Source organism: Aquarana catesbeiana, linkage group LG13 (genome assembly GCF_042186555.1).
Source record: "Aquarana catesbeiana isolate 2022-GZ linkage group LG13, ASM4218655v1, whole genome shotgun sequence".
Lineage (NCBI taxonomy): Eukaryota > Metazoa > Chordata > Amphibia > Anura > Ranidae > Aquarana > Aquarana catesbeiana.
Window position 1 is genome coordinate 170,908,989 of NC_133336.1, and position 26,351 is coordinate 170,935,339.

Consider the following 26,351-nt stretch of genomic DNA (forward strand, 5'->3'; position numbering starts at 1 on the left):
TTAAATTTTCTGGCCGCTTGTCATTCAAATAGTACCTTCCCAGCAAGCGTGCCAGATACGGGGTCAAGATGTATAAGCTCCGTGACAGGGCCACAGGCTATACATGTAGTTTTATGGTTTACGAGGGCAAAGATAGTCACGTAGAGCCGACAAACTGCCCTGGCTACATAGGAAGCACTGGCAAGATAGTGTGGGACTTGGTGTCACCCTTATTCGGAAAGGGGTACCACTTGTACGTGGACAATTATTACACGAGCGTGCCACTTTTTAGTCACTTGTTTGATCAGCAGATTGGAGCATGTGGCACCGTGCGACCTAATCACCGGGGCTTTCCCCAGCGGCTTGTAGATTCCCGTCTTAGGGTGTAATAACTTGCTCGCTATGAAGTGGAGGGATAAGAAGAATGTTTTCGTTCTCACCTCCCTTCATGCAGACACGACGACCCAAATTACTACGGCGACTGGTGTTGTGGAGAAACCCCTCTGTGTCCACGAATATAACCAAAATATGGGAGGGGTGGACCTCAACGACCAGTTGTTGGCACCGTACCTAGTTGCCCGTAAGGCCAGACGCTGGTACAAAAAAGTGTCTGTTTATTTATTTCAATTGGCTTTGCTGAATGCTTATGTGCTATACAGAGCTTCAGGACAGATTGGATCCTTCCTTAAATTCCATGAAGCGATCATCAGAGCCCTTCTGTATCCAGACGGTGCTCCACCTCACCATCCCCAACCAAATGCAGTAAGCCGGCTGCATGAGAGGCATTTTCCTTATGCCCTCCCGAGTACCCCTGCCCAAAAAGCCCCCCAAAAAAGATGTTGTGTCTGCAGCAAGCGCGGATTTAGGCGTGACACCCGGTATTATTGTCCCTCCTGTCCTGGCAATCCTGGTCTTTGCATGGGTGAATGTTTTGAATGCTACCATTCACTAGTTGAGTATTAGCGTAGGGTACAGCACTGCACAGACTAGGACACACTTTCACAGGGTCTCCCAAGATGCCATTGCATTTTGAGAGACCCAAACCTGGTACCAGTTACAAAAGTTAAAATTTACTAAAAAAAGTGTAAAAAAAATATGAAAAAAGAAAGACACATATGAAAGAGACAAGAAAGGCTGCGCACCCCGGAATTGGATTAAAGAAAAATTATTTTCCCCATGGGGCTTTAAAACAGCAATGCACATAATGAAAGGAAGTTCTTAATGGATGTATAAAAAGTTTTATCCAATATCATGGTTTGAAGTACAGTATAGAGAATCATCTGGTACAGTAACACACATCTTATTCCCCAGTGCAGTAACAAACACATATTAATACACATGGTTAGGTTACATAATGTTACATAAATAGCAAGCCCCGGCGCGTTTCGACCTGTATATGGTCTCTTCAGGGGGACAGTTGGATCTAAAAAAGAATTACATAAATTAAATTCAAATAGATAAATATATATATTATTGTGCATCACTTGGATTAAACCAAGGTAATGAGTCTTTACCGCTAAGTGGTGGAATGGGTGTTCTCTAGTCCAGGATATGTGCTGAGGGCCAATGGAAACACCGGAGGGCTCGGGGGGCCACCCTCACTCTCCCAGGAGAGCCAGCCTCAAGGGGCTTACAAGGAGCCACACTTAGCGTGCCCCCCGGGAGGGGGGAGGGGGAAGGGGAGATGAGGGGGAGGAGCCCACACCTGCAACAGAAACCCAAGAATAGCCATGTATTAGTTAGAGGAAGTTTGATAATTAACTTGGTAATGTACTGAGTGTTCCCAATTTGTCTATGTGGAGACTGGCGTTGGATAGGATTTGTACTATGTAAATATATTGAGATGTTAGTTCCATTCCATAAATGTAATCGATAAGATTTAATGATCGTGTGATCCAACAATGCAGTGGTATGGTAGGTCTATTATGCTATTGTAATGGATAGGTAAATAAGAAGGATAGAATGGGTGAAAAAGAGGGGAAGAGATGTGTGTGAAAAAAAAAAAAAAAAAAAAAAAAAACCACAGCAACAACGATGGCCTAAATGGAGAGGAGTGCATTATGTGGTGGAGAATGGTGTGAATGAGGTGGTGCATGGTGTGGTAACATGATATGGTGCTTGCTTGGTGCCTACTGTATGAAAACAAAAATGAAAAGTAAACTTAAAAAAGTCTAAAAATAGGTGAGAAGCCAATCAAAATGTGAAAGTGTGTATGTAGGATGGTGGAAAGTGCTGTGTGGAATGAAGGTGATATAACAAAAAGTTTACCTTATCAGTTGTATAAATCATGTAGGCTGGAGGTAATGTTGGACTAGTTGATAGGTTCAATGTGATAAGCTTGGTGGCGATCATGCAAAAATAAGGGCTCTAGTGTAGAAAGAACCTGGCAGCAGTAGCATTCATCCTGGCTTGTAGGAGATCATGATCTGATTATCAGGCCTCCAGTCTCCCTTTATATCCAAATTCAGGCAAATGGGATAATCATGTGCAGGTGCAAACCCCCCACCCACACCGCCCCCAAAAAAAAAAAAAAAAAAAAAAAAACCCGGAGGGATTGGCGCTGGAACCGCTGATGGAGCGGCCCCTGTGTGGCTCCCTCGGCATCCCGGAAGGCCAACAGGCCCCGACCACTGTCGTCATCTCCGCCGCAATACGCGTGACGTCATGACGTTGTGCGCAAGCCGTGCCCAACGCCAGTCTCCACATAGACAAATTGGGAACACTCAGTACATTACCAAGTTAATTATCAAACTTCCTCTAACTAATACATGGCTATTCTTGGGTTTCTGTTGCAGGTGTGGGCTCCTCCCCCTCATCTCCCCTTCCCCCTCCCCCCTCCCGGGGGGCACGCTAAGTGTGGCTCCTTGTAAGCCCCTTGAGGCTGGCTCTCCTGGGAGAGTGAGGGTGGCCCCCCGAGCCCTCCGGTGTTTCCATTGGCCCTCAGCACATATCCTGGACTAGAGAACACCCATTCCACCACTTAGCGGTAAAGACTCATTACCTTGGTTTAATCCAAGTGATGCACAATAATATATATATTTATCTATTTGAATTTAATTTATGTAATTCTTTTTTAGATCCAACTGTCCCCCTGAAGAGACCATATACAGGTCGAAACGCGTCGGGGCTTGCTATTTATGTAACATTATGTAACCTAACCATGTGTATTAATATGTGTTTGTTACTGCACTGGGGAATAAGATGTGTGTTACTGTACCAGATGATTCTCTATACTGTACTTCAAACCATGATATTGGATAAAACTTTTTATACATCCATTAAGAACTTCCTTTCATTATGTGCATTGCTGTTTTAAAGCCCCATGGGGAAAATAATTTTTCTTTAGTGTAAAAAAAATAAAATAAATAAAAATTAAAAAAATAAAAACACAAAAAAATAGAATAAAAAAAAACAAAAATAGTTGTTCTTTTATTGTTCTCTCTCTCTCTATTCTCTCTCTAATGTTCTGCTCTTTTTTACTGTATTCTATTCTGCAATGTTTTATTGTTATTATATTTTACTATGTTTGCTTTTCAGATATGCAATTTTTTTATACTTTACTGTTTACTGTGTTTTGTTGGTAACCATGTTATTGTTTTCAGGTATGCCATTCAGCTGCAGCGCGGATTTATTTATCTTGACAGCAACAGCGTTTGCTCCCACAATATATAAAGCCGTGACTCCATCGCTGTCGGAGGTGATTTCACCACCACAGTTACATACTTCAGCATATATGCCAAAGCGTGGGGGCAGCAGTGGGTGGAGGAGCGATTTGCTCCTGCCTTTTGCGGGAGGATGCCCCCATGCTTCGGCATATATAAATGGTGCATGTATGCCCATCATTAGAAGTGGGTGGATGAAGGGAGGTATTCTAATGGTGGGCATACCCACTGATCAATATCTTTTTTTCGTTCAGCCCACAGGCTGCATGAAAAAAAAGTTTACAATATACGTATGCCCAACAAGGACCAGCAACGTACTGGTATGTTGCTGGACTTTGAGTGGTTATACCAGAATGATGCCTGCAGGTTTAGGTATCATCTTGGTATCATTCTTTTCAGCCAGCGGTCGGCTTTCATGTAAAAGCAATCCTAGCGGCTAATTAGCCTCTAGACTGCTTTTACAAGCAGTGGGAGGGAATCCCCCCTCACCGTCTTCCATGTTTTTCTCTGGCTCTCCTGTCCCAACAGGGAACCTGAAAATGCAGCCGGTGATTCAGCCAGCTGACCATAGAGCTGATCAGAGACCAGAATGGCTCCAAACATCCCTATGGCCTAAGAAACCGGAAGCTACGAGCATTTCATGACTTAGATTTCGCCGGATGTAAACAGCGCCATTGGGAAATTGGGAAAGCATTTTATCACACCGATCTTGGTGTGGTCAGATGCTTTGAGGGCAGAGGAGAGATCTAGGGTCTAATAGACCCCAATTTTTTTTAAAAAGAGTACCTGTCACTACCTATTGCTATGATAGGGGATATTTACATTCCCTGAGATAACAATAAAAATGATTAAAAAACATAAAAATGAAAGGAACAGTTTAAAAATAAGATAAAAAAATCAAAAAAAAATAAAGAAAAAAAAAAAAAAAGCACCCCTGTCCCCCCCTGCTCTCGCGCAAAGGCGAACGCAAGCGTCGGTCTGGCGTCAAATGTAAACAGCAATTGCACCATGCATGTGAGGTATCACAGCGAAGGTCAGATCGAGGGCAGTCATTTTAGCAGTAGACCTCCTTTGTAAATCTAAAGTGGTAACCTGTAAAGGCTTTTAAAGGCTTTTAAAAATGGATTTAGTTTGTCGCCACTGCACAATTTGTGCGCAATTTTAAAGCATGTCATGTTTGGTATCCATGTACTCAGCCTAAGATCATCTTTTTTATTTCATCAAACATTTGGGCAATATAGTGTGTTTTAGTGCATTAAAATTTAAAAAAGTGTGTTTTTTCCCCAAAAAATGCGTTTGAAAAATCGCTGCACAATTACTGTATGAAAAAAAAAATGAAACACCCACCATTTTAATCTGTAGGGCATTTGCTTTAAAAAAATATATAATGTTTGGGGGTTCAAAGTAATTTTCTTGCAAAAAAAATAATTTTTTCATGTAAACAAAAAGTGTCAGAAAGGGCTTTGTCTTCAAGTGGTTAGAAGAGTGGGTGATGTGTGACATAAGCTTCTAAATGTTGTGCATAAAATGCTAGGACAGTTCAAAACCCCCCCAAATGACCCCATTTTGGAAAGTAGACTCCCCAAGCTATTTGCTGAGAGGCATGTCGAGTCCATGGAATATTTTATATTGTGACACAAGTTGCGAGAAAAAGACACATTTTTTTTTTTTTTATGCACAAACTTGTCAGTAAATGATATATTGCTCAAACATCGGGGGGGGGGGGGGGGGGGTTGTGCCATCTGGGCATTTTATGGCCTTCAAAACTGTGATAGGTAGTGAGGAGTGAAATCAAAAATTTATGCCCTTAGAAATTCTGAAGGCAGTGATTGGTTTTCGGGGCCCCGTACGCGGCTAGGCTCCCAAAAAGTCCCACAATTGTGGTATCCCTTTACTCAGGAGAAGCAGCTGAATGTATTTTGGGGTGCAATTCGACATAGGCCCATGGCCTGTGTGAGCAATATATCATTTAGTGACAACTTTTTGTAAATTTATTTTTTTTTGTCATTATTCAATCACTTGAGACAAAAAAAATAAATATTCAATGGGTTCAACATGCCTCTCAACAATTTCCTTGGGGTGTCTACTTTCCAAAATGGGGTCATTTGGGGGGGTTTTGTACTGCCCTGCCATTTTAGCACCTCAAGAAATGACATAAGCAGTCATAAACTAAAAGCTGTGTAAATTCCAGAAAATGTACCCTAGTTTGTGGACGCTATAACTTTTGCGCAAACCAATAAATATACGCTTATTGACATTTTTTTTACCAAAGACATGTGGCCGAATACATTTTGGCCTAAATGTATGACTAAAATTGAGTTTATTGGATTTTTTTATAACAAAATTAGAAAATATCATTTTTTTTCAAAATTTTCGTTCTTTTTCCGTTTATAGCGCAAAAAATAAAAACGGCAGAGGTGATCAAATACCATCAAAAGAAAGCTCTATTTGTGGGAAGAAAAGGACACAAATTTTGTTTGGGTACAGCATTGCATGACCGCGCAATTAGCAGTTAAAGCGACGCAGTGCCAAATTGGAAAAAGTCCTCTTTTTCCTTAGGCAGCATAATGGTCCGGGGCTAAAGTGGTTAAAGGTCGCTAGATTTGATGCCCCCATCTTTGGTACAAACCACCACAAGCCTGTTTAACTCACTGGGCGTACGTCCCTTTGGGTTAGAACATTTTGGTAATACACCACCAATTTAGATGAAGGCTTATCTACTTTAAACCTTCTTCACAAATTGTTTTCACTGTTGGTGTCAAGAGGATACTGTGAACATTTGCTTTTTATTGCTTTATTCATCTTTTGTTTTTGGACTCACTACACATTGGGTTTCTGCAACTTATGGACTTAACATTTATTTGTTCACTTGCTCATTAACATTGATGTACTTTATTATCACTGTGAACATATATAATTAAGGTTTCATATTTTTCTCAACATTGATTGTGAGATTCACAACATTGTCCTAGTTCATTTAGGGATGTGATTTTAGCGCTAGACTTCTTTCTGGGTACCAGCGGGAGTGGTGTGGTTCTCATTCATTCTTTAATTCATGAGCTCCATATGACTTCTCTTTAGTTAGAGGGTAGTTTTTCAGTTATTAGCCTGCATTTATACCATTGACGTGGTGGTTCCAAAGCACGGATTGGTGGTGGTTAACTGATCTTTGGTTATAATTCATACAGTATCTCACAAAAGTGAGTACACCCCTAAGTGAAAATGTCCAAATTGGGCCCAAAGTGTCAATATTTTGTGTGGCCACCATTATTTTCCAGCACTGCCTTAACCCTCTTGGGCATGGAGTTCACCAGAGCTTCACCGGTTGCCACTGGAGTCCTCTTCCACTTCTCCATGACAACATCACGGAGTTGGTGGATGTTAGAGACCTTGAACTCCTCCACCTTTCGTTTGAAGATCCCCCACAGATGCTCAATAGGGTTTTGGTCTGGAGACATGCTTAGCCAGTCCATCACCTTTACCCTCAGCTTCTTTAGCAAGGCAGTGGTCATCTTGGAGGTGTGTTTGGGGTTGTTATGTTGGAATACTGCCCTGCGGCCCAGTCTCCGAAGGGAGGGGCTTATGCCTTGCTTCAGTATGTCAAAGTACATGTTGGCATTCATGGTTTCCTTAATGAACTGTAGCTCAGTTCAGCAGCACTCATGCAGCCCTAGACCATGACACTCCCACCGCCATTCTTGACTGTAGGCGAGACACACTTGTACTTTGTACTCCTCACCTGGTTGCCGCCACAAACGCTTGACACCATCTGAACTAAATAAGTTTATCTTGGTCTCATCAGACCACAGGACATGGTTCCAGTAATCCATGTCCCTAGTCTGCTTGTCTTCAGCAAACTGTTTGCGGGCTTTCTTGTGCATCTTTATAAGAGGCTTCCTTCTGGGATGACAGCCATGCAGCCCAATTTGGTGCAGCGTATGGTCTGAGCACTGACAGGCTGACCCCCCACCCCTGCAACCTCTGCAGCAATGCTGGCAGCACTCTTATGTCTATTTCCCAAAGACAACCTCTGGATATGACGCTGAGTACGTGCAATCAACTTCTTTGGTTGACCATGGTGAGGCCTGTTCTGAGTGGAACCTGTCCTGTTAAACCACTGTATGGTATTGGCCATCGTGCTGCAGCTCAGTTTCTGGGTCTTGACAATCTTCTTATAGCCTAAGCCAGTGATGGCGAACCTTGGCACCCCAGATGTTTTGGAACTACATTTCCCATGATGCGCATGCAGTCTGCAGTGTAGTAGAACATCATGGGAAATGTAGTTCCAAAACATCTGGTGTGCCAAGGTTAGCCATCACTGGCTTAGGCTATCTTTATGTAGAGCAACGATTCTTTTTTTCAAATCCTCAGAGAGTTCTTTGCCATGAGGTGCCATGTTGAACTTCCAGTGACCAGTATGAGAGCGTGAGAGCGATAACACCAAATTTGACACACCTGCTCCCCATTCACACCTGAGACCTTGTAACACTAACGAGTCACATGACATCAGGGAGGGAAATGGCTAATTGGGCCCAATTTGGACATTATTACTTAGGGTATACTCACTTTTGTTGCCAGCAGTTTAGATATTAATGGTTGTGTGTTGAGTTATTTTGAGGGGACAGCAAATTTACACTGTTATACAAGCTGTACACTCACTACTTTACATTGTAGCAAAGTGTAATTTCTTCAGTGTTGTCACATGAAAAGATATAATAAAATATTTACAAAAATGTAAGGGGTGTACTCACTTTTGTGAGATATTGTATATGAGCAAATAACAGAGGACTTCATTCTTTGCAATGTGAACTTTTTAAGGATTCATTTAAACTTCTAGATGCACTCGGGGCTGCTGTTAGAAATCACGGGGCCCCATACAGCCTCCCTGACTGGACGCCCCACCCGGCCGAAAGTGACTGAGGACTTAGATTTATCAGTCCCTTTCTCTGCAACCTCAGCTGCACAGATGAATAAATAGGAAGTGCTCTACGGCTTCCTGCTCATTCACAAACTGAAGCATAGTGAAAACAGTTTACTATGCTTCAACTATGAAATTACACAGAAGTGATTGGTACCATTCACTCACTGTGCTCATTCAGGAAAGGAAGGGGCCAGAAAATGACATATTTATCAGCCTCTTCCCCCGCTCTCTATCCTGAAACATCCATCTGTGTGCCTGTAGAGGCTGGCCAGAACAGTAGAGCAGGGAAGCAGGGAAGCCAGCAGTGCTGCGGAGGAAAGGGTAACACAGGGGGGTCTAGACAGGTGGAAGCAGTTCATGTGCTAGAACCAATTCCCCTGCACTGCAGCTAGTGGAAGAAAGAGGAGGAGAAGCTGGCAGCTCTGCAGGGGGTGGCAGAAGAGGATTGGTGTCTGCAATAAGACAAAACAGCTAGTCCTCTTGCTCAGCAGATGCCTGAACCCCCCTTTTGAACTGATGGGGCCTGGGCCCAGTAGAGGAGGGCTGGCTGCACTGCCTTATGAGCAGACCTGGATGCACTTGTTCATGAGTGATTATTTTTGCATATGTATTTGGGAAAGTTGGGGTTTTTTTTCAATTTTTTCTAGTGCGGTTCAATGTCTAAAACTGGTATAGTTACTATGATGAATATCTCATAGTGGATTTTTATATTTCATGTTTTTTACTTTTATTTTTCATTTTTGTTACACAAGTGCAATTTTTCAGTTTTATCTTTCTGTGATTGCCAGAACCTCCCCTAGATCTCTTTGCAGTGTGAACAAAGTGAAAACTAACTATTGTCAAGCAACCAAAACTCCTCCTACACCATGTCATTGCAGAAAAAAAAATAATAATAATAAACATTTGCTTTAAAATATAGATTTGTATGACGCTTTAGAACACTTTATTGTATTATTTATTTTGATTCTCTATTCTGAAAGCCTTTTTTATGTCATGTGACTGGCACAGCACCAATCAGCCCTGTGCAGACACAGGTCCATAGTGCAGATGTCCTGTGCTGAGGTATGCTCTATAGAAGCAGATGACATTTGGACTATGGACCTGTACTAGAAACCACCCCCTCAAACCTTTCCCTGAGGATGGGTAAGGCCTGGGAAATGTCATGTGACCATTGAACAGCAATAAATAAATAAGGAACTCAGATGCTTTTTTATACTACATTAAATAAATTTGCATGATCATGAAAATAGAAGAGACAATAGCAATTAAACATTAGGCTTAGTATCACTTTAAGTTCTCTACATTTACCTTGGGCTGAAAAGGTCACTTTAGCTGTGTGCAGGTAATACAATAAATGGCGTTGAACCTGTTTTGTGCATTTGTACCTCTGATTAGATGTGTTGTCTATGTTTTCAATAAGTAGTTCAGATTTGAGTGACCAATCTTGAATGACCATATCGTCCTTGTAAAATGCAGTCAGTTTGCCTGCGTACCCAGGAAACTGAGTACACCTCAGTGTAACATTGTCCCCTTCATACACATGAAGAGGAGCCTGCAGGATGAGATAGCCTGAAAGTAAAATAAGAAATAATTAGTAAGGTAGTGTTGCACATGAGGAACCAATGAAGAGTAAAAATAGAGCTGGATCAAATGCCCAAAACCAGAGGAGGAGAAGCTGTATGTGGTAGTACTGAAGGAGCTGTGTTGGAATCATGTGCAAAAGTGGACCAGAACCCTCAAGCAGCTCAAGAAGCATACTGAGTGCTCTTATGACTTGTGGTGACCATACACACTTTGATTCCATTATCTAAACAATGCACGATTCAATCAAAACAATCAAATCTGCAAGCAATTGAAAAGCCATAACTTCCCTTTTAATCGATTTTGGATCAGATTTCAACACACTGAGTCTGAGGGCACTGAATTATTTATCATTTGGATCATTCTGCAGCACCAAAATATTTTGTTTGTAAATACGATGGTATCTCCATTGGTCAGATTAAGAGATTACATAGTGGTAACAGAGATCGATCAATAACTAATTATCATAAACTACAATAGTATTGAAAGAAATCAAAATCCGTTTCCCCAAGTGTGGCATATCAATCGAATCGGTTGTCAAATATGGATCGATCATTCCTAACAGAAGAGATCAATCAGAAAATAAATAATTTATCAAAGCGTGTACAGCCACCATTGCACATATGAAAAACAATCTTGGTCACTGAGTGTCTCAGGGAAAAAAAGAGGATAGAGGAGCACAGCTAAAAAATAAAAAATAAAACATAAAAAATACTACTGGGCAGATCCAGGTAACAAGACAAATCTGTGAACTGCTATTTGTGATCCATAAACCATTAAAAATGGCCCAATTCTACCCCACCATAATGGCTAGGAAAGGACAAGGCCCTTTGTGGCTACCCTAGAAGGTAGCAATGAGCTCATCCAAACATTGGAGTTGTTATCAACTACAGAAGTTATTTGGGGCAGTGGTTCTCAACCTCAGTCCTCAAGTACCCCCAACAGTGGTACATGTTTTCAGGTTTTCCTTTATAGCTGTTTTAAATCAATATCAATGACATGGTATTGATAAGAGTTATTTTATCTAAAGGAAGTTCCCAAAACATGGCCCATTGGGGGTACTTGAGGATTGATGCTGAGAACCACTGATTTGAGGTAATCTATATGTACACCTTGTCACCAAGTTTGGTGACCATCTTATCATCACTCTTACTTAAGTAGGACGTCTAAAGCTTTTATTTTTGTTCAGCCTGCAGGCTGTACCTATTGTATTTTGACAGCTTTCCCTGCTGGGTGCCAAAATACCTGAACAGTGGCAGCATCTGATTGGATGATGCCGCTTTTCAGCTGACAATTTTCCAACCAGCAAATTCAGTCTAAAAGTCCAAATTAATCAAGGAATGTCTGATGGGAGGAGGTTAACAGGGCCACCAACTGAGCGAATTTCAGTCAATTCTTTAGGAAATGGCCAAAATTCAATCAACATACGACCAGTTTTGAGTTCTATGTTTAGCCTTTAAAGTTAAGTCTATGTTTCCGACTATTTTTCTTCTCACCCTTACTGTCTATGGTCTACCCCTTTCATTCGCATGTGGGCATTACCTAGGGCAAGCTGCATGTAAATGCAGTCTGCATGGCGCCACAACCACATCATTTAAAGAGAAGTATGGACACTTATACCCACCTAGGTGGATGCTGCATCGATGTTGCATCTCTCCCACGTCAGCTCTGCAGTAAGAACTGAGCAATCAAACACCACTGATCGCTCAGTTCTCCAGCTCTGCTCTGAGCAGTGAGCCGTGACTGTCAGTCACTGGCTTTCTGCTCTGCCCCTCCAGCACTCACTGGACCGCTGGAGGAGGGAGAGAGAGGGGCTGGCTCAGACTTTCAGTGGATCGCTGAGAGGATGAGCCAGGTGCCGTTCAAGGCATCTGGGTGGATCTCGACCATATTGTCAGGTCCTTCCCAAACCTGGACCAGCTGAGTGACATCAGCCAACACTGGACTTTAGCCCACTGTCAGCTGAAAATGGGTCACAGGAGTGGAAAACGAACTGCACTCCTGTGACCTAGAAGTATAGCCAGAATAGCTTTGGCCAGCGGCAGCCCGTTTATATGGGGCGCAGGGGCACCGCCCCCCTAATCCATGCGCCGGCCCCTAATCTACATGCAAATTGCCGGACTCATGGATTCCAATGGGGTTTGTTTTTTTGGAAGCACATGATTAGAGGCAGAGGCTCTAATTGGCTTCAAAAAGGGTAGGCTCAGAGCGCAGAGTTTTGTGTTGCAATTCCCTTCTGTCACTGCAACAAAGGGACACGAACATGAAAAATCAAAAGTGCTAATTTTAAAGGTTAATATGCAAGTTATTGTCATAAAAAGTGTTTGGGGACCTGGGTCCTGCCCCAGGGGACATGTATCAATGCAAAAATAAGTTTTAAAAACGGCCATGAAATATTCCTTTAAATTTTGTAACTGGGGGGTGTCTATAGTATGCCTGTAAAGTAGCACATGTTTCCCGTGTTTATAACAGTCCGAGAGCAAAATTACATTTCTAAAGGAAAAAAAAGTCATTTAAAAGTGCTAGAGGTAGTGCTGGCTATTAATGAATTGTCGGTCCCGACAATACACATAAAATTCATTGAAAGTCATTGAAAAATAAAATAAAATGTGTGGGGGTCCCCCAAAATTCCATTACCAGGCCGTTCAGGTTTGGTATGGATATAAAGGGGAACTCTGCGCCAAAATTTAAAAAATGGCATGTGGTTCCCCCCCCCAAAAAATCTATACCAGACCTGAAGGGTTCCTGCAGGATTCCGGTTGCATCAGAGGGGGCGGGGTCATCCATACACCTCATTGGGAAACCCCGGCATTTCCCCTTGTCAGAGGGGGACGGGGTCACGTGACGGGTAGCCCCGCCCTCAGCTACATAAGAGCTGTCAAGCTAGCGCCACGTCATTGGCTGGGTGCCTCCGGTGGAGGCAGGATCCTGTGCGTGTTCCTCGCTGGAGTCGCTGGAGATCATCCATCACTGGAGATCAAGAATTGGATTACATCGCTGGAGTAGGAGCATGGATTTATTGGATTACATTGCTGGAATCTCTTTTTTATTTTTATTTTTTTATTTTTAATAAAGGACTTGTCCCAAGTCGTCTCCTGTGGTTTTTTAACATTTTGACACTTTCTTTTTGTGAAATGGTAGGGGTACAGTGTACCCCTTACCAATTCACATAGGGGGGCCAGGATCTGGGTGTCCCCTTTGTTAATGAGGGCTTCCAGATTCCGATAAGCCCCCCGCCCGCAGACCCCCACAACCACCGGGCAAGGGTTGTGGGGATGAGGCCCTTGTCCCCATCAACATGGGGACATCCTCCCCATGTTGAGGGCATGTGACCTGGTACAGTTCAGGAGGGGGGGAGCTCTCTCTCATCCCCCCTCTTTTCCTGCGGCCTGCCAGGTTGCGTGCCCGGATATAGGTCTGGTGTGGATTTTTGGGGGAACCCCACGCCATTTTTTTTTTACATTTTGGTGCGGAGTTCCCCTTAAAATCCATACCAGACCTGAAGGGCCTGGTAATGGAATTTTGGGGGACCCCCACGCATTTTTTTTTTATTTTTCAATGACTTTCAATGACTTTGTGTATTGTCGGGACCCACAATTCATTCATTCCCGGCACTAGCGCTAGCCCTTTTAAATTACTTTTTTTTCCTTTAGAAATATCATTTTGCTCTCGGACTGTTATAAACACGGGAAACATGCACTACTTTACAGGCATACTTTAGACACACCCCAGGTGCGAAATTTAAAGGAATACTTCACTTTTATTGTTTCATTTTAAGCATTATTAAAATCACTGCTCCTGAAAAAACGGCTGTTTTTAAAACTTTTTTTGCATTGATACATGTCCCCTGGGGCAGGACCCAGGTCCCCAAACACTTTTTATGACAATAACTTGCATATTAATCTTTAAAATTAGCTATTTAGATTTCTCCCATAGAATTTTAAAGGGTGTTGCGCGGTTTTTCGAATTGTTCGCTGTTCGGCGAACGGGCGAACAGCCAGTGTTCAAGTCGAACTCATGTTCGACTCGAACAGATAGCCCATCCCTATTACAGACCAGCAGATAGTAAAATAGTCTGCATGAGCCTTTTCAACCCTGACTGTGGTTGCAATGCTTTGTAGACCCTAATGAAAAAAACAACAAATTAATATTTTTTTATTAATCAATGCGGGTGCATTTATTATTTATTTGCAAAAGATAGAATAAAGCCCCATACACACTATCAGATTTTCTGCTGATTTTTGTCTTCAGATTTACCAAAACCATATAGTGCAAGGGCCTGCCTGATTGCATACAAATTGAAACTCCTAAGGTTTGACCTCATATTATATGGTTTTGGTAAATCTGAAGACAAAAATCAGCAGAAAATCTGATAGTGTGTATGTATTGGGCTTTAGCCTTTAAATGTAGGTCAAGGTGAAGCTTTTTTTTTTATTTGGAATATATGGGAAGGGTTAAGACCCCATCAGGTTTATTCTTTATTTTGGTGTCTGTCCTGGGGGAGATTTCTCTTTATGTTCTGCCCACAGACTTGTCCGGAAGCAAGAATACTTCTTTCCAACGTAAGAGGAGATCCTCCCCTCAAATGCTGTCAGCAGAAGATTTCTCCCTCTCTCTAAGGCTGGCTATACACAGTTTTTTTTAATTCGTGCACAAACAAGGTGGATGGAGGAATCCACCTTCAGGACATTGTATTCTGACAGCAGCACATGTTGCTGTTTGAATACACTTATCAGTGGCTGCAGCAGATTGGCTGCAGCTGCTGATCTTTCAAAAATGTTACCACACATCTCCTTGACAAAATTTGATTAAATGACCAATTTTTGTCATGTTAGGGAGGCAACTCACTGATTGAAATTCAGCCTGTCCAGCAGAATAGTGTATGGCCAGCTGAAAATGGTTCTAAAGGCAGGTACTTTACCCTAATGCATTCTAGCCAATGAGGAGGGAGAAAGCACTCTCTGTCTTATGGACACAAAGAGCTGGCTTGGGAGTGAGCACACATAAGTGCCCTGATGGCTTGCTAAAGGAGCACTCCTCGGCAGGAAGGGGGGGGGGGGCAGGAGCACCAGCAAGGGAGCCAAGAAGAGGAGGATCAGGGCTTACCAGGACAGATAAGTCAGAATAAGGCAGAAAAACAGATGCAGTCAGGTCCATAAATATTGGGACATCAACACAATTCTAATCTTTTTGGCTCTATACACCACCACAATGGATTTGAAATGAAACAAACAAGATGTGCTTTAACTGCAGACTTACAGATTTAATTTGAGGGTGTTTGCATCCAAATCATGTGAACGGTGTAGGAATTACAACAGTTTGTATATGTGCCTCCCACTTTTTTCAGGGACCAAAAGTAATGGGACAGATTAACAATCATCCATCAAACTTTCACTTTTTAATACTTGGTTGCAAATCCTTAGCAGTCAAGTACAGCCTGAAGTCTGGAATGCATAGACATCACCAGAAGCTGGGTTTCATCCCTGGTGATGCTCTGCCAGGCCTCTACTGGAACTGTCTTCAGTTCCTGCTTGTTCTTGGGGCATTTTCCCTTCAGTTTTGTCTTCAGCAATTGAAATGCATGCTCAATCGGATTCAGGTCAGGTGATTGACTTGGTCATTGCATAACATTCCACTTCTTTCCCTTAAAAAACTCTTTGGTTGCTTTTGCAGTATGCTTCGGGTCATTGTCCATCTGCACTGTGAAGCGCCGAGTTCTGAAGCATTTTGCTGAATATGAGCAGATAATATTGCCCGAAACACTTCAGAATTCATCCTGCTTTTGCCAGCAGTCACATCATCAATAAATACAAGAGAACCAGTTCCATTGGCAGCCAAACATGCCCACACCATGACACTACCACCATGCTTCACTGATGAGGTGGTATGCTTTGGATCATGAGCAGTTCCTTTCCTTCTCCATTCTCTTCTCTTCCCATCACTCTGGTACAAGTTGATCTTGGTCTCATCTGTCCATAGGATGTTGTTCCAGAACTGTGAAGGCTTTTTTAAATGTTGTTTGGCAAACTCTAATCTGGCCTTCCTGTTTTTGAGGCTCAACAATGGTTTACATCTTGTGGCGAACCCTCTGTATTCACTCTGTTGAAGTCTTCTCTTGATTGTTGACTTTGACACACATACACCTACCTCTTGGAGAGTGTTCTTGATCTGGCCAACTGTTGTGAATGGTGTTTTCTTCACCAGGGATAGGATTCTTCGATCATCCACCACAGTTGTTTTCTGTGGTCTTCCAGGTCTTTTGGTTGCTGAGCTCACCGGTGCGTTCTTTCTTTTTAAGAATGTTCCAAACAGTTGATTTGGCTATCTCTCTGATGGGTTTGTTTTGTTTTTTCAGCCTAATTATGGCTTGCTTCACTGATAGTAACAGCTCCTTGGATCTCATATTGAGAGTTGACAGCAACAGATTCCAAATGCAAATAGCACACTTGAAATGAACTCTTGACCTTTTATATGCTCCTTGTAAATGGGATAATGAGGGAATAACACACACCTGGCCATGGAACAACTGAGCAGCCAATTGTCCCATTACTTTTGGTCCCTTAAAAAGTGGGAGGCACATATACAAACTGTTGTAATTCATACACCGTTCACCTGATTTGGATGTAAATACCCTCAAATTAAAGCTGAAATTCTGCAGTTAAAGCACATCTTGTTTGTTTCATTTCAAATCCATTGTGGTGGTGTATAGAGTCAAAAAGATTAGAATTGGGTTGATGTCCCAATATTTATGGACCTGACTGTAGGTCACTCTATCTATTGGGGACACAGACAGCAATAACAAAAACTTTAATGAGCTCTAAACTTTACCCACTCGCGCTTTAAAGTTTTGGCATTACATACACTTTGAAGTGAGTTTGTTGGCCATTTCAAGAATTCAAAAGTTCTGCTTAAGGGTAGAAACCGAAAGAACATCTGCTATAGTTTTTTTTTGTGCCTTTTCTGAAACAAATTTCACTTATTATGGGCCTAAGTATCCTGACTTCAGGATAGAGGCATATCATCCATGTGTGCAGGGTATTCAGGGCCCACTGTGACCCACACTGCACACATGGATGATCCCCTGGTTGACAGTTGGGGTGATTGGTGTGAGGACAGTTACAAGCACCAATCTCACTGTATAGCTTTCAGTGAAGCAGCTGACAGACACTTCTCCTCCTCTCCCTCCCGAGGCTGTCAGCTGAAAATCCATACAGGGAGATCAGTGCTTGCAGCTGACCCCTCCCCCACTGCAGCAATCATCCCCGACTGCCCCCCGTGTCCTCCTCCTCTGCCATCCCTCATGTGCTCCTCCGCCCCCCCCCCCCCTTGTGTGCCTCTCCTCCAGCCCCCCTGTGTGCTCCTCCTATGCCCCCCCTCGTCTCCCGCAGCTGGCTTCCCTCTCCTTCTCTCCTCTCCCACTGGCTGCTGGGGGGATCTGTCAGGATGCTGAGCAGATGAAGGGGCTGGTAAATATGTCATTTATGGGCCCCTTCCTTTTCTGAATCAGACCAATCACTCCTGTGTCCTTTGTTAACTGAGAATAATAAACTGCATTTACTCTGTTTCAGTTTATGAACAAACAGGACTCCTGTTCATTCATTTTCAGTGCTGAGGCTCCTGAGAAAAGGACTGGGGAATCTCTGTCTTTAGTCCTTTTCTCTGTCTCAAAGGGGAGATGTCAGGGGTCTGATATATTTTACTATAGCCCACCAACAGGACTGATAAAAAAAACAATCAATAAATACAAAAAAATGTAATTGTAAAAAAAATATAAAATAAAAAACTACAGACAACCCCCCCTCCTCCGCCCTACCGACACTGACCACTGTCTCAACCCACCCCACCCCCCTTCCCCCCAAAAAGCATTGTGAAAAAAAAAAATAAAAACAATTGAGATTGTAAAAAAATAAATACATAAAAATAAAAAACTACTCTCCTGTACATACTACCCGCTACCATACACTCCGCACTCCTCTCCTGCACATACTACCCACCACCGTACAATCTGCACTGTACATTCCCTATTTAACATTACTGCATTCTGCGTGTAAGGCATCTCAGACTCTATTAAACTACACCCCTTTTAAGCCACACCCAATATTTAGCGCAATTTAAGCCACGCATACATTTCGTAGAGTGCCACTTTTTTTTTATCAATGCCAAGGGACCCACTTTTTATCTTGCACACGGGCCCACTAATTGTAATGATATGCCCCCTGCTTCAGGAATACATTTTCCAAACAGAAAGCCCATCCAGCTTACTTATATTTATTATGATCCACCACTAGGAGGAATCACAACCACTATCTACTCATTCCGTCATGCATAAACTCCCTCCATACAGCTCTCTGCAAATCTTTTCAAGTCTCACTTGGCTTCCAATACATAGCATTCCAGAATGACCTGCAACACTGCTTAATTGTCTTCTTGATACAGAAAATCACTGGTAAAAGGAAATCTGTGACTCACTGTTATCGACATCAAGTCTGGCTGAGTCACTTCTGTCACTGGTACCTAACTGGCACTGGTAGTTTCCACTGTGTGAGTATTGGGCTTGTTGAATTGTATAACTCTTCCCTGTATGTAACCAGTGACCATCCTTGTACCAGGTATAGACCAAAACTCCTTGCACCATCGACCTCACATCACAGGTCATTGTAATAGCCTCTCCAGTAAAGATCTTGTTCCATTCTGGTGTGAAGCTCACCATAGGCCTTGTTGTGGTTTCTGTAAATCAATACATGGGCTTATACATAGTTATACATAGTTACATAGTTAGGTTAAAAAAAGACACAAGTCCATCTAGTTCAACCAATATATATATAAATATATATATATATATATATATATATATATATATATATATATAACATATATATATATATATATATAACACAATCCCATATATACAACCCTTCATCCACAGTTGATCCAGAGGAAGGCGAAAAACCCCAGCAAAAGCATGATCCAATTTGCTACAACAGGGGAAAAAATTCCTTCCTGGTCCCCCAAGAGGCATTCGGATTTCCCCTGGATCAACTTTACCTATGAATGTTAGTACCCCGTTATATTATGTACATTTAGGAAAGAATCCAGGCCTTTTTTTAAAACAATCCACTGAGCTTGCCAGAACCACCTCTGGAGGGAGTCTATTCCACATTTTCACAGCTCTTACTGTTACCATAGGCCTTGTTGTGGTTTCTGTAAATTAATACATGGGTTTATGAAAATGAAAAAAGCGTATTTACTTCAAACAGCAAACAGCTATGATGGCTACTGTTTTATGGCAAAATCTACCAAAACAAAACCTTCCATGCCTCAACAGTAAATACAAAAATATGCTATATATATATATATATACAGTATATATACCCACACAATAAAAGTATGGTTTTACAAAATATGTATTTAAAATCTGGAAATCTCTGTATAGGGCTGGATGTCACTGTGGAGGATGGGGATTGTGAAGGGGATTAGAGGACAGGCTTGGTGGTCCTGTAAGGCAGTGGTCATCAACCCTGTCCTCAGGGCCCACTAACAGACCAGGTTTGCGGGATAACTGAAATACATCACAGGTGATATCATTTGCTGCTCAGTAATTGCAGTATTCTAGTCTGCATCTCCCCAAGGTAATACATAAAACCTGGCCTGTTAGTGGGCCCTGAGGACAGGGTCGATGACCACTGCTGTAAGGGACAAGGTTTCTGAAGGAAGCTAGGGGGAACTGTGAGGAAATGTGTCTCTGGAGGGAGCTACTCTCTAGGAGGCTGGGGACTTTGCTGGGGCACTCTGGGAAACTGGAGGGCACTGCAGGGGCAGAGGTGCCCTGCAGGACACTGTTGAAGGTTGGGGGAACTATGGAACTGGGAGGTGATGTGGCAGGTTAGGGGATCTGCAACTGGCTTGAGGGCCGGAATGAGAGAGGCTATGGTTGAGAACCGCTTCCCAATTTTATTAGCTTAACCACTAGCCTACCTCCCACTGTCATATGACTGCAGGACAGTAAGGCTCTATTTCTGGCCGGACGTCATATGAAGTGAGCCGGTTTAAACAGGGCATGCGCGCGATCATGTGCATGCAGCCCTGTACTGTTGGTGGCGCCGTGTCACTGAGACACCGCTCGTCACCGACAGGGGTGAACAGCCACTGGGCATGGCTGTTTATCACGTGATCGGCAGTGATGAAGTCACAGCTGATCACGAATGGTAACTCCCCGCATTGCACGGCGCATGCGCGCGATCGTGAGCACGCTGTGCGTGCACGTCGGTGGCGGCGTGTTCCCGGGAACACTGCTCGTCACCGACAGCCATTGGCCAGGGCTGTGTACCACGTGATCGGCTGTGATCCATTCACAGCCGATCACTAAATGTAAACATAGAGCTGTCACTAGCTGTTACCAGCTCTTCTCTCCTCACACACCGTTTCCAGTGTGAGGAGAGAAGAGCAAGGAGCAGTGAGTTACAGATCTATGTTTAGTAGTGTCTGCACCAACACCACACCCATCCCATTGCCCCCCCTCCATTGTCATCTGTCACCCAATAGTCACCCCATAAAAGTGCACCTGTCACATAAGAGACTGCCATCAGTGACCATCAGCGGTGCAACCGTCACCCATCAGTGACCGTGCCCTGTCACCCGTCACCCATCAGTGACCATCAGCGGTGCACCCATCACCGACTGTGGCCTGTCACCCATCACCCATCAGTGACCGTCGCCTGTCAACCATCTGTGACCATCACCCATCACCATCCATGGCCTGTCACCCATCAGTGACCATCGCCTGTCACCCATCAGTGACCATGCCCTGTCACCCGTCACCCATCAGTGACCTGCCCTGTCACCCGTCACCCAGCAGTGACCATCAGTGGTGTACCTATCACCCATCAATGACTGTGCCCTGTCACCCATCAGTGACCGTCAGCAGTGCACCCGTCACCCATCAGCGACTGTGGCCTGTCACCCATCACCTGTCACCCATCAGTGACCGTCACCTGTCAACCATCTGTGACCATCACCCGTCACCGTCCGTATCCTGTCACCCATCAGTGACCATCGCCCGTCGTCCATCAGTGACCATCGCCCATCACACCATCATCACCTCTCAGTGAACGTCACCTGCCACCCATCGCACAGCCCATCAGTGACCATCACCTGCCACCCATCTGTCACCCGTCGCAAAGCTACCCGCCACACAGCCATGTCCAAAAAAGTATATACTAGTGAGGAGGCATTCCAGATCCTCTCCATGATTGATGAGAGCACCGGGGAGTTCTCATCAGATTCCAATTCCAATTCTGATTCCGAATCAAATTCGGCATTTGAACCGATCGAGAGTAGTAATGATTCAGATGAAGAATGGGTCCCTCCTAAAAGGGCATGACACTCTGGAAACCAGGCAGCCAAAAGCAACCAGGGTTATATTCCCAGGCCCAGTACCAGCGCTGCCGCCAGCAATAGGCCCCAGGAACAAAGGCCCAGTACCAGTGTTGCCGCCAGCGATAGGCCCCGCGAACAAATGCCCAGGCCCAGTACCAGTGCTGCCACATCACACCTGAGTACCAGCACAGGAAATTCAACTCCCCCAACTACTGGAGTGTCATGTCCCCCAGGAACCAGGGCCGCTACATACATGCCAGATGGTCTTGCCAACCCAACATGGCTGCCTTCCAACTCGGGATCACCAATTATTCCCCCTTTTACAGCACAGCCAGGTGTGCAGGCCAACACCCAAAATTTCACAGAGATCGATTGCTTTCACCTGTTTTTGTCTGACACTTTGCTGCAATTCATTGTGGACCAGACAAATTTGTATGCCCAGCAGTATATTGCCAGCAACCCCCAATCATCTTATGCCTGTCCGTTTCAGTGGAGAGATCTGAATTTGGAGGAGTTCACATTGTTTTTGGGCCTCACCCTAAACATGGGACTTACAAAAAAAATGAAGGACATGCCTATTGGTCCACCAACCCCATCCACCATAGGCCCATGTATTCTGCCGCAATGCCCAGGTCCCGATATGAGATGATTATGAGATTCTTTCATTTTAACGACAACACCCAGTGCCCTCCCCGCAATCATCCAAATTCCGATAAGTTATATAAGCTTCGCCCACTGATAAATTTATTTTCCCAACGATTTGCAGAACTCTATGTCCCCGAGAAGCATATATGTGTGGATGAGTCCCTGGTACCATTTTCAGGCCGGCTAGGAATAAAACAATATATTCCTAGCAAAAAGGCCAAATACGGAGTAAAATTTTACAAACTCTGTGAGAGAGCCATGGGATATCTGTATGCGTTCCGCATATATGAAGGAAGAGATTCCCAGCTCCAGCCCCCTGAGTGCCCTGCCTACATGGGCACAACTGGAAAAATCATATGGGACCTGACTTACCCACTTCTGAAAAAAGGATATCATTTATACCTTGACAACTTTTATACCAGCCTGCCCCTTTTTAAACACCTATATATCGAAAAAACCCTGGCCTGCAAAGCTGCAAAGGGGGGAAAGAGCAACACTGAGATGCAATGAAGTGCTGGCCTTGAGGTGGAAGGATAACAGGAACGTGCACATGATGTCCACCATTCACGATGACACTACAGTTGTAGTTCAGTGAAGACGAGGTCCCATTGAAAAACCGACATGTGTCCAAGATTATAATATCTACATGGGGGGGTGGATTTCAATGATCAAATGATTCAGCCCTATTTGTCAATAAGGAGGTCCCGATTCTGGTACAAGAAGGTAGCAATTTATCTCATCCATTTGGCCATTTACAATTCCTACATAGTCTACACAAAATCCACAGAAAGCCCCGCCCCCTTCCTAAAATTCATAGAAGTAGTGGTCACGTCCCTCATCTATTAACAAAGACCCCCCCAGAAGACCTTCGCTCTGATGCTGTTAGCCGACTTCATGAACGCCACTTCCCGTACAACATTCCACCATCAGAAGCAGGCCAAAGACAGCAAAAAAGATGTCACATGTGCAGCAGAAGAGTATTTAGAAAAGATACCAGCTTCCATTGTCCCCAGTGTCTCTCCCAACCTGGCCTTTGCATTGGTGAATGCTTCGAACTTTATCATATATCCCTAAAATATTAGCCCATATTTTCCCCATTTTCATCATCTGTGCTGACCATTTTCCATGCTTCCCCAAATACCCGTGCCACTGCCTTCCATGTGAACTGACCCTGGCCTGCTTTTTGACTATGCCTCTGCCTACCGTTTGGACTGCTTCCACATGAACTGGCTCTGGCCTGTTTTGTGACTATGCCTCTGCCCACCGTTTGGACTGCTTGCACGTGAACTGACCCTGGCCTGTTTTGTGACTATGCCTCTGCCTACCGTTTGGACTGCTTCCACGTGAACTGACCTGGCCTGTTTTGTGACTATGCTTCTTCCCACCGCTTGGACTGCTTGCACGTGAACTGACCTTGGCCTGTTTTATGGACTATGCTTTTGCCTATCACTTGGACTGATCTGTTGCCCTGCTACTGTAGTACACAGGGGTCTCACATATGTGAGGGGCTCCAGAATAGTTTTTCCGGACGGAGAAAATTTTTTTATTTGTTTTCTTTGGGTTTTGTAATTTCCGGACTAGGGTCTGGAGTCCGGAGGCTTCATAGAGATTTGTGTGGGTCGAAGCCTCTACCCCTGTGCACCTGTGCACAGGTCTTACCCAATTGCGGCCCTCAGCCTGCTGCTGATTTACTGCCATCATGCCTTTGCCTGCCGCATGAATGGACCACACCTCTGCCTGCTACTTGGACTATGCAAATAATTAGCTGTAGCAAGAGGCAGTATGTTTATGAAGGGCTGGAGAGCAGTACAATAATGAGTGTCTGCAGGTAACAGTGTACCAGGACCAATATGCTGGCTGTCTCTGCTTGGACAATTTCTATGGACAAATGCTTTGGCTGTGCTGACAATATCCTTGTGCTGACTATAGACGATATTCCGGCCTGCTGCCTGGATAATTACTATTGCTGTCGCTAAGCACATCCCTGACTGCTGCCTGGACCAGTGCTCTCTTCCGTGGACACTACTAAAAGCACAGGTAATACTTTTTTTTACCCTTTCCACAAAGAATTTATTTTTGATTGTAATTCTTGGTATGTACATGTTATATGTTAGAAATATGAAGGGCCTTCAAAAATGATAGGTTGCCAGGAAATTATCTATGTAATGTATGCTCCTATAACGCCTGATGGTGCTACTTGGAGGTTTGGCCTCTGTATGTGGCCAAGCTGTGTAACAGTCTCACACATGTGGTATCCCCATACTCAGGAGGAGTAGCAGAATGTATTTTGGGGTGTCATTTTTGCTATGTGTTGGAAATAGCTTATAAATGGACAACTTTGTGTAAAAAAAAAATGCGTTTTTTTTTCTAAATTTTCCAAAAACTTCTGGAAAAAAAATAACCATTCAAAAGACTCATTATGCCTCATAGATTATACGTTGGGGTATTTGCTTTCCAAATTTGTGGGCAATTCCATTGTCCTGGTGCTCCAGGGCCTTCAGAAGTGTAATAGGTGGTTAAGAAATGAGATGTGCAATTTATGCTCATAGATCGCCTGATGGTGCTACTTCAATGTTGGGCCTTTGTATGTGGCCAGGCTGTGTAAAAGTCCCACACATGTGGTATCACCATACTCAGGAGGAGTAGTAGAATGTATTGTGGGGTGTCATTTTTGCTATGTATTTGCTATGTGTTGGAAATATCTTATAAATTGACAACTTTGTGTAAAAAAAATTGCGTTTTTATTTTTTTTCCACATTTTCCAAAAACCAAAAAAAAAAAAAATAGCCATTCAAAAGACTCATTATGCCTCATAGATTATACGCTGGGTTGGGGTGTTTGCTTTCAAAAATGGGGTCATTTTGTGGGTAATTCCATTGTCCTGGTGCTCCAGGGCCTTCAAAGGTGTAATAGGTGGTTGAGAAATGAGATGTGCAATTTATGCTCGTAGATCGCCTGATGGTGCTACTTCAATGTTGGGCCTTTTTATGTGGCCAGGCTGTGTAAAAGTCCCACACATGTGGTATCGCCATACTCAGGAGGAGTACCAGAATGTATTTTGGGGTGTCATTTTTGCTATGTATTTGCTATGTGTTGGAAATATCTTATAAATGGACAACTTTGTGTAAAAAAAATGTGTTTTCATTTTTTTTCCACATTTTCCAAAAACTTCTGGAAAAAAAATAACAGTTCAAAAGACTCATTATGCCTCATAGATTATACGTTGGGGTGTTTGCTTTCCAAAATGGGGTCATTTTATGGGCAATTCCATTGTCCTGGTGCTCCAGGATCTTCAAAAGTGTAATAGGTGGTTAAGAAATGAGATGTGCAATTTATTCTCCTAGATCGCCTGATGGTGCTACTTCAATGTTGGGCCTTTGTATGTGGCCAGGCAGTGTAAAAGTCCCACACATGTGGTATCGCCATACTCAGGAGGAGTAGCAGAATGTATTTTGGGGTGTAATTTGTTGTATGCATATGCTCTGTGAGAGAAATAACCAGTTAATACGACAATTTTGTAAAAAATTACAACTTAAAAAAACTCACCATGCTACTTTCTAAAAAGGGGTAATTTGGGAGATATCTGTACTTTTCTGACTTGTTAGTACCTCAAGAAATGAGATTCACCTGATGTACTGAAGGCCTGATCAGATGTTTTCAATTTTCAGTGATTGGCACCATAGTTTGTAGACTCTATAACTTTCACAAAGACCAAATAATATACACTAATTTGGGTTATTTTTACCAAAGATATATAGCAGTATAAAATTTATGAAGAAAAAATTACTAATATGGTAAATTTTTCACAAAATTTACGGTCTTTTTTTATTTATAGAACAAAAAATAAAAAACCCATTATTAATTAAATACCACCAAAAGAAAACTCTATTTGTGTGAAAAAAAAGACACAAATTTAATTTGGGTACAGTGTTGCATGACTGAGTAATTGTCATTCAAAGTGTGAGAGCACCGAAAGCTGAAAATTTGTCTGGGCAGGAAGGGGGTTTGAGTGCCCTGTATTGAGGTGGTTAAAATGATTTCTCCAAAAAGTCTTAGCTCTGTCCTCTGAGCTATGTCTAAAGTTTGGTGCTGTCAAAAAACCTGCCCCCCTAGCACCAATGCATATAATTGCAGTAGAGAGCCTGCAGATATAACTATCAAACTTTATTACATATTCACAAGTAATT

At 43.2% G+C, this 26,351-nt stretch overlaps 1 protein-coding gene across 8 annotated transcripts in view; it reads right to left on the reverse strand.

Moving 5' to 3' along the window:
* The window catches only part of LOC141117243 (Fc receptor-like protein 3), a 205,229-nt gene that overhangs the window by 102,489 nt on the left and 76,389 nt on the right, over positions 1-26,351 (reverse strand). For 7 of the 8 annotated variants that reach the window (XM_073609982.1, XM_073609981.1, XM_073609979.1 and 4 more), the window contains exons 3-4: positions 18,613-18,870; positions 9,871-10,131 (exon numbers count right to left, since the gene is read on the reverse strand). In XM_073609982.1, coding sequence (XP_073466083.1) covers positions 9,871-10,131; positions 18,613-18,870 — 519 coding nt within the window. The remainder of the gene's footprint in view (positions 1-9,870; positions 10,132-18,612; positions 18,871-26,351) is intronic. The other variant, XM_073609980.1, reaches the window with a different exon arrangement.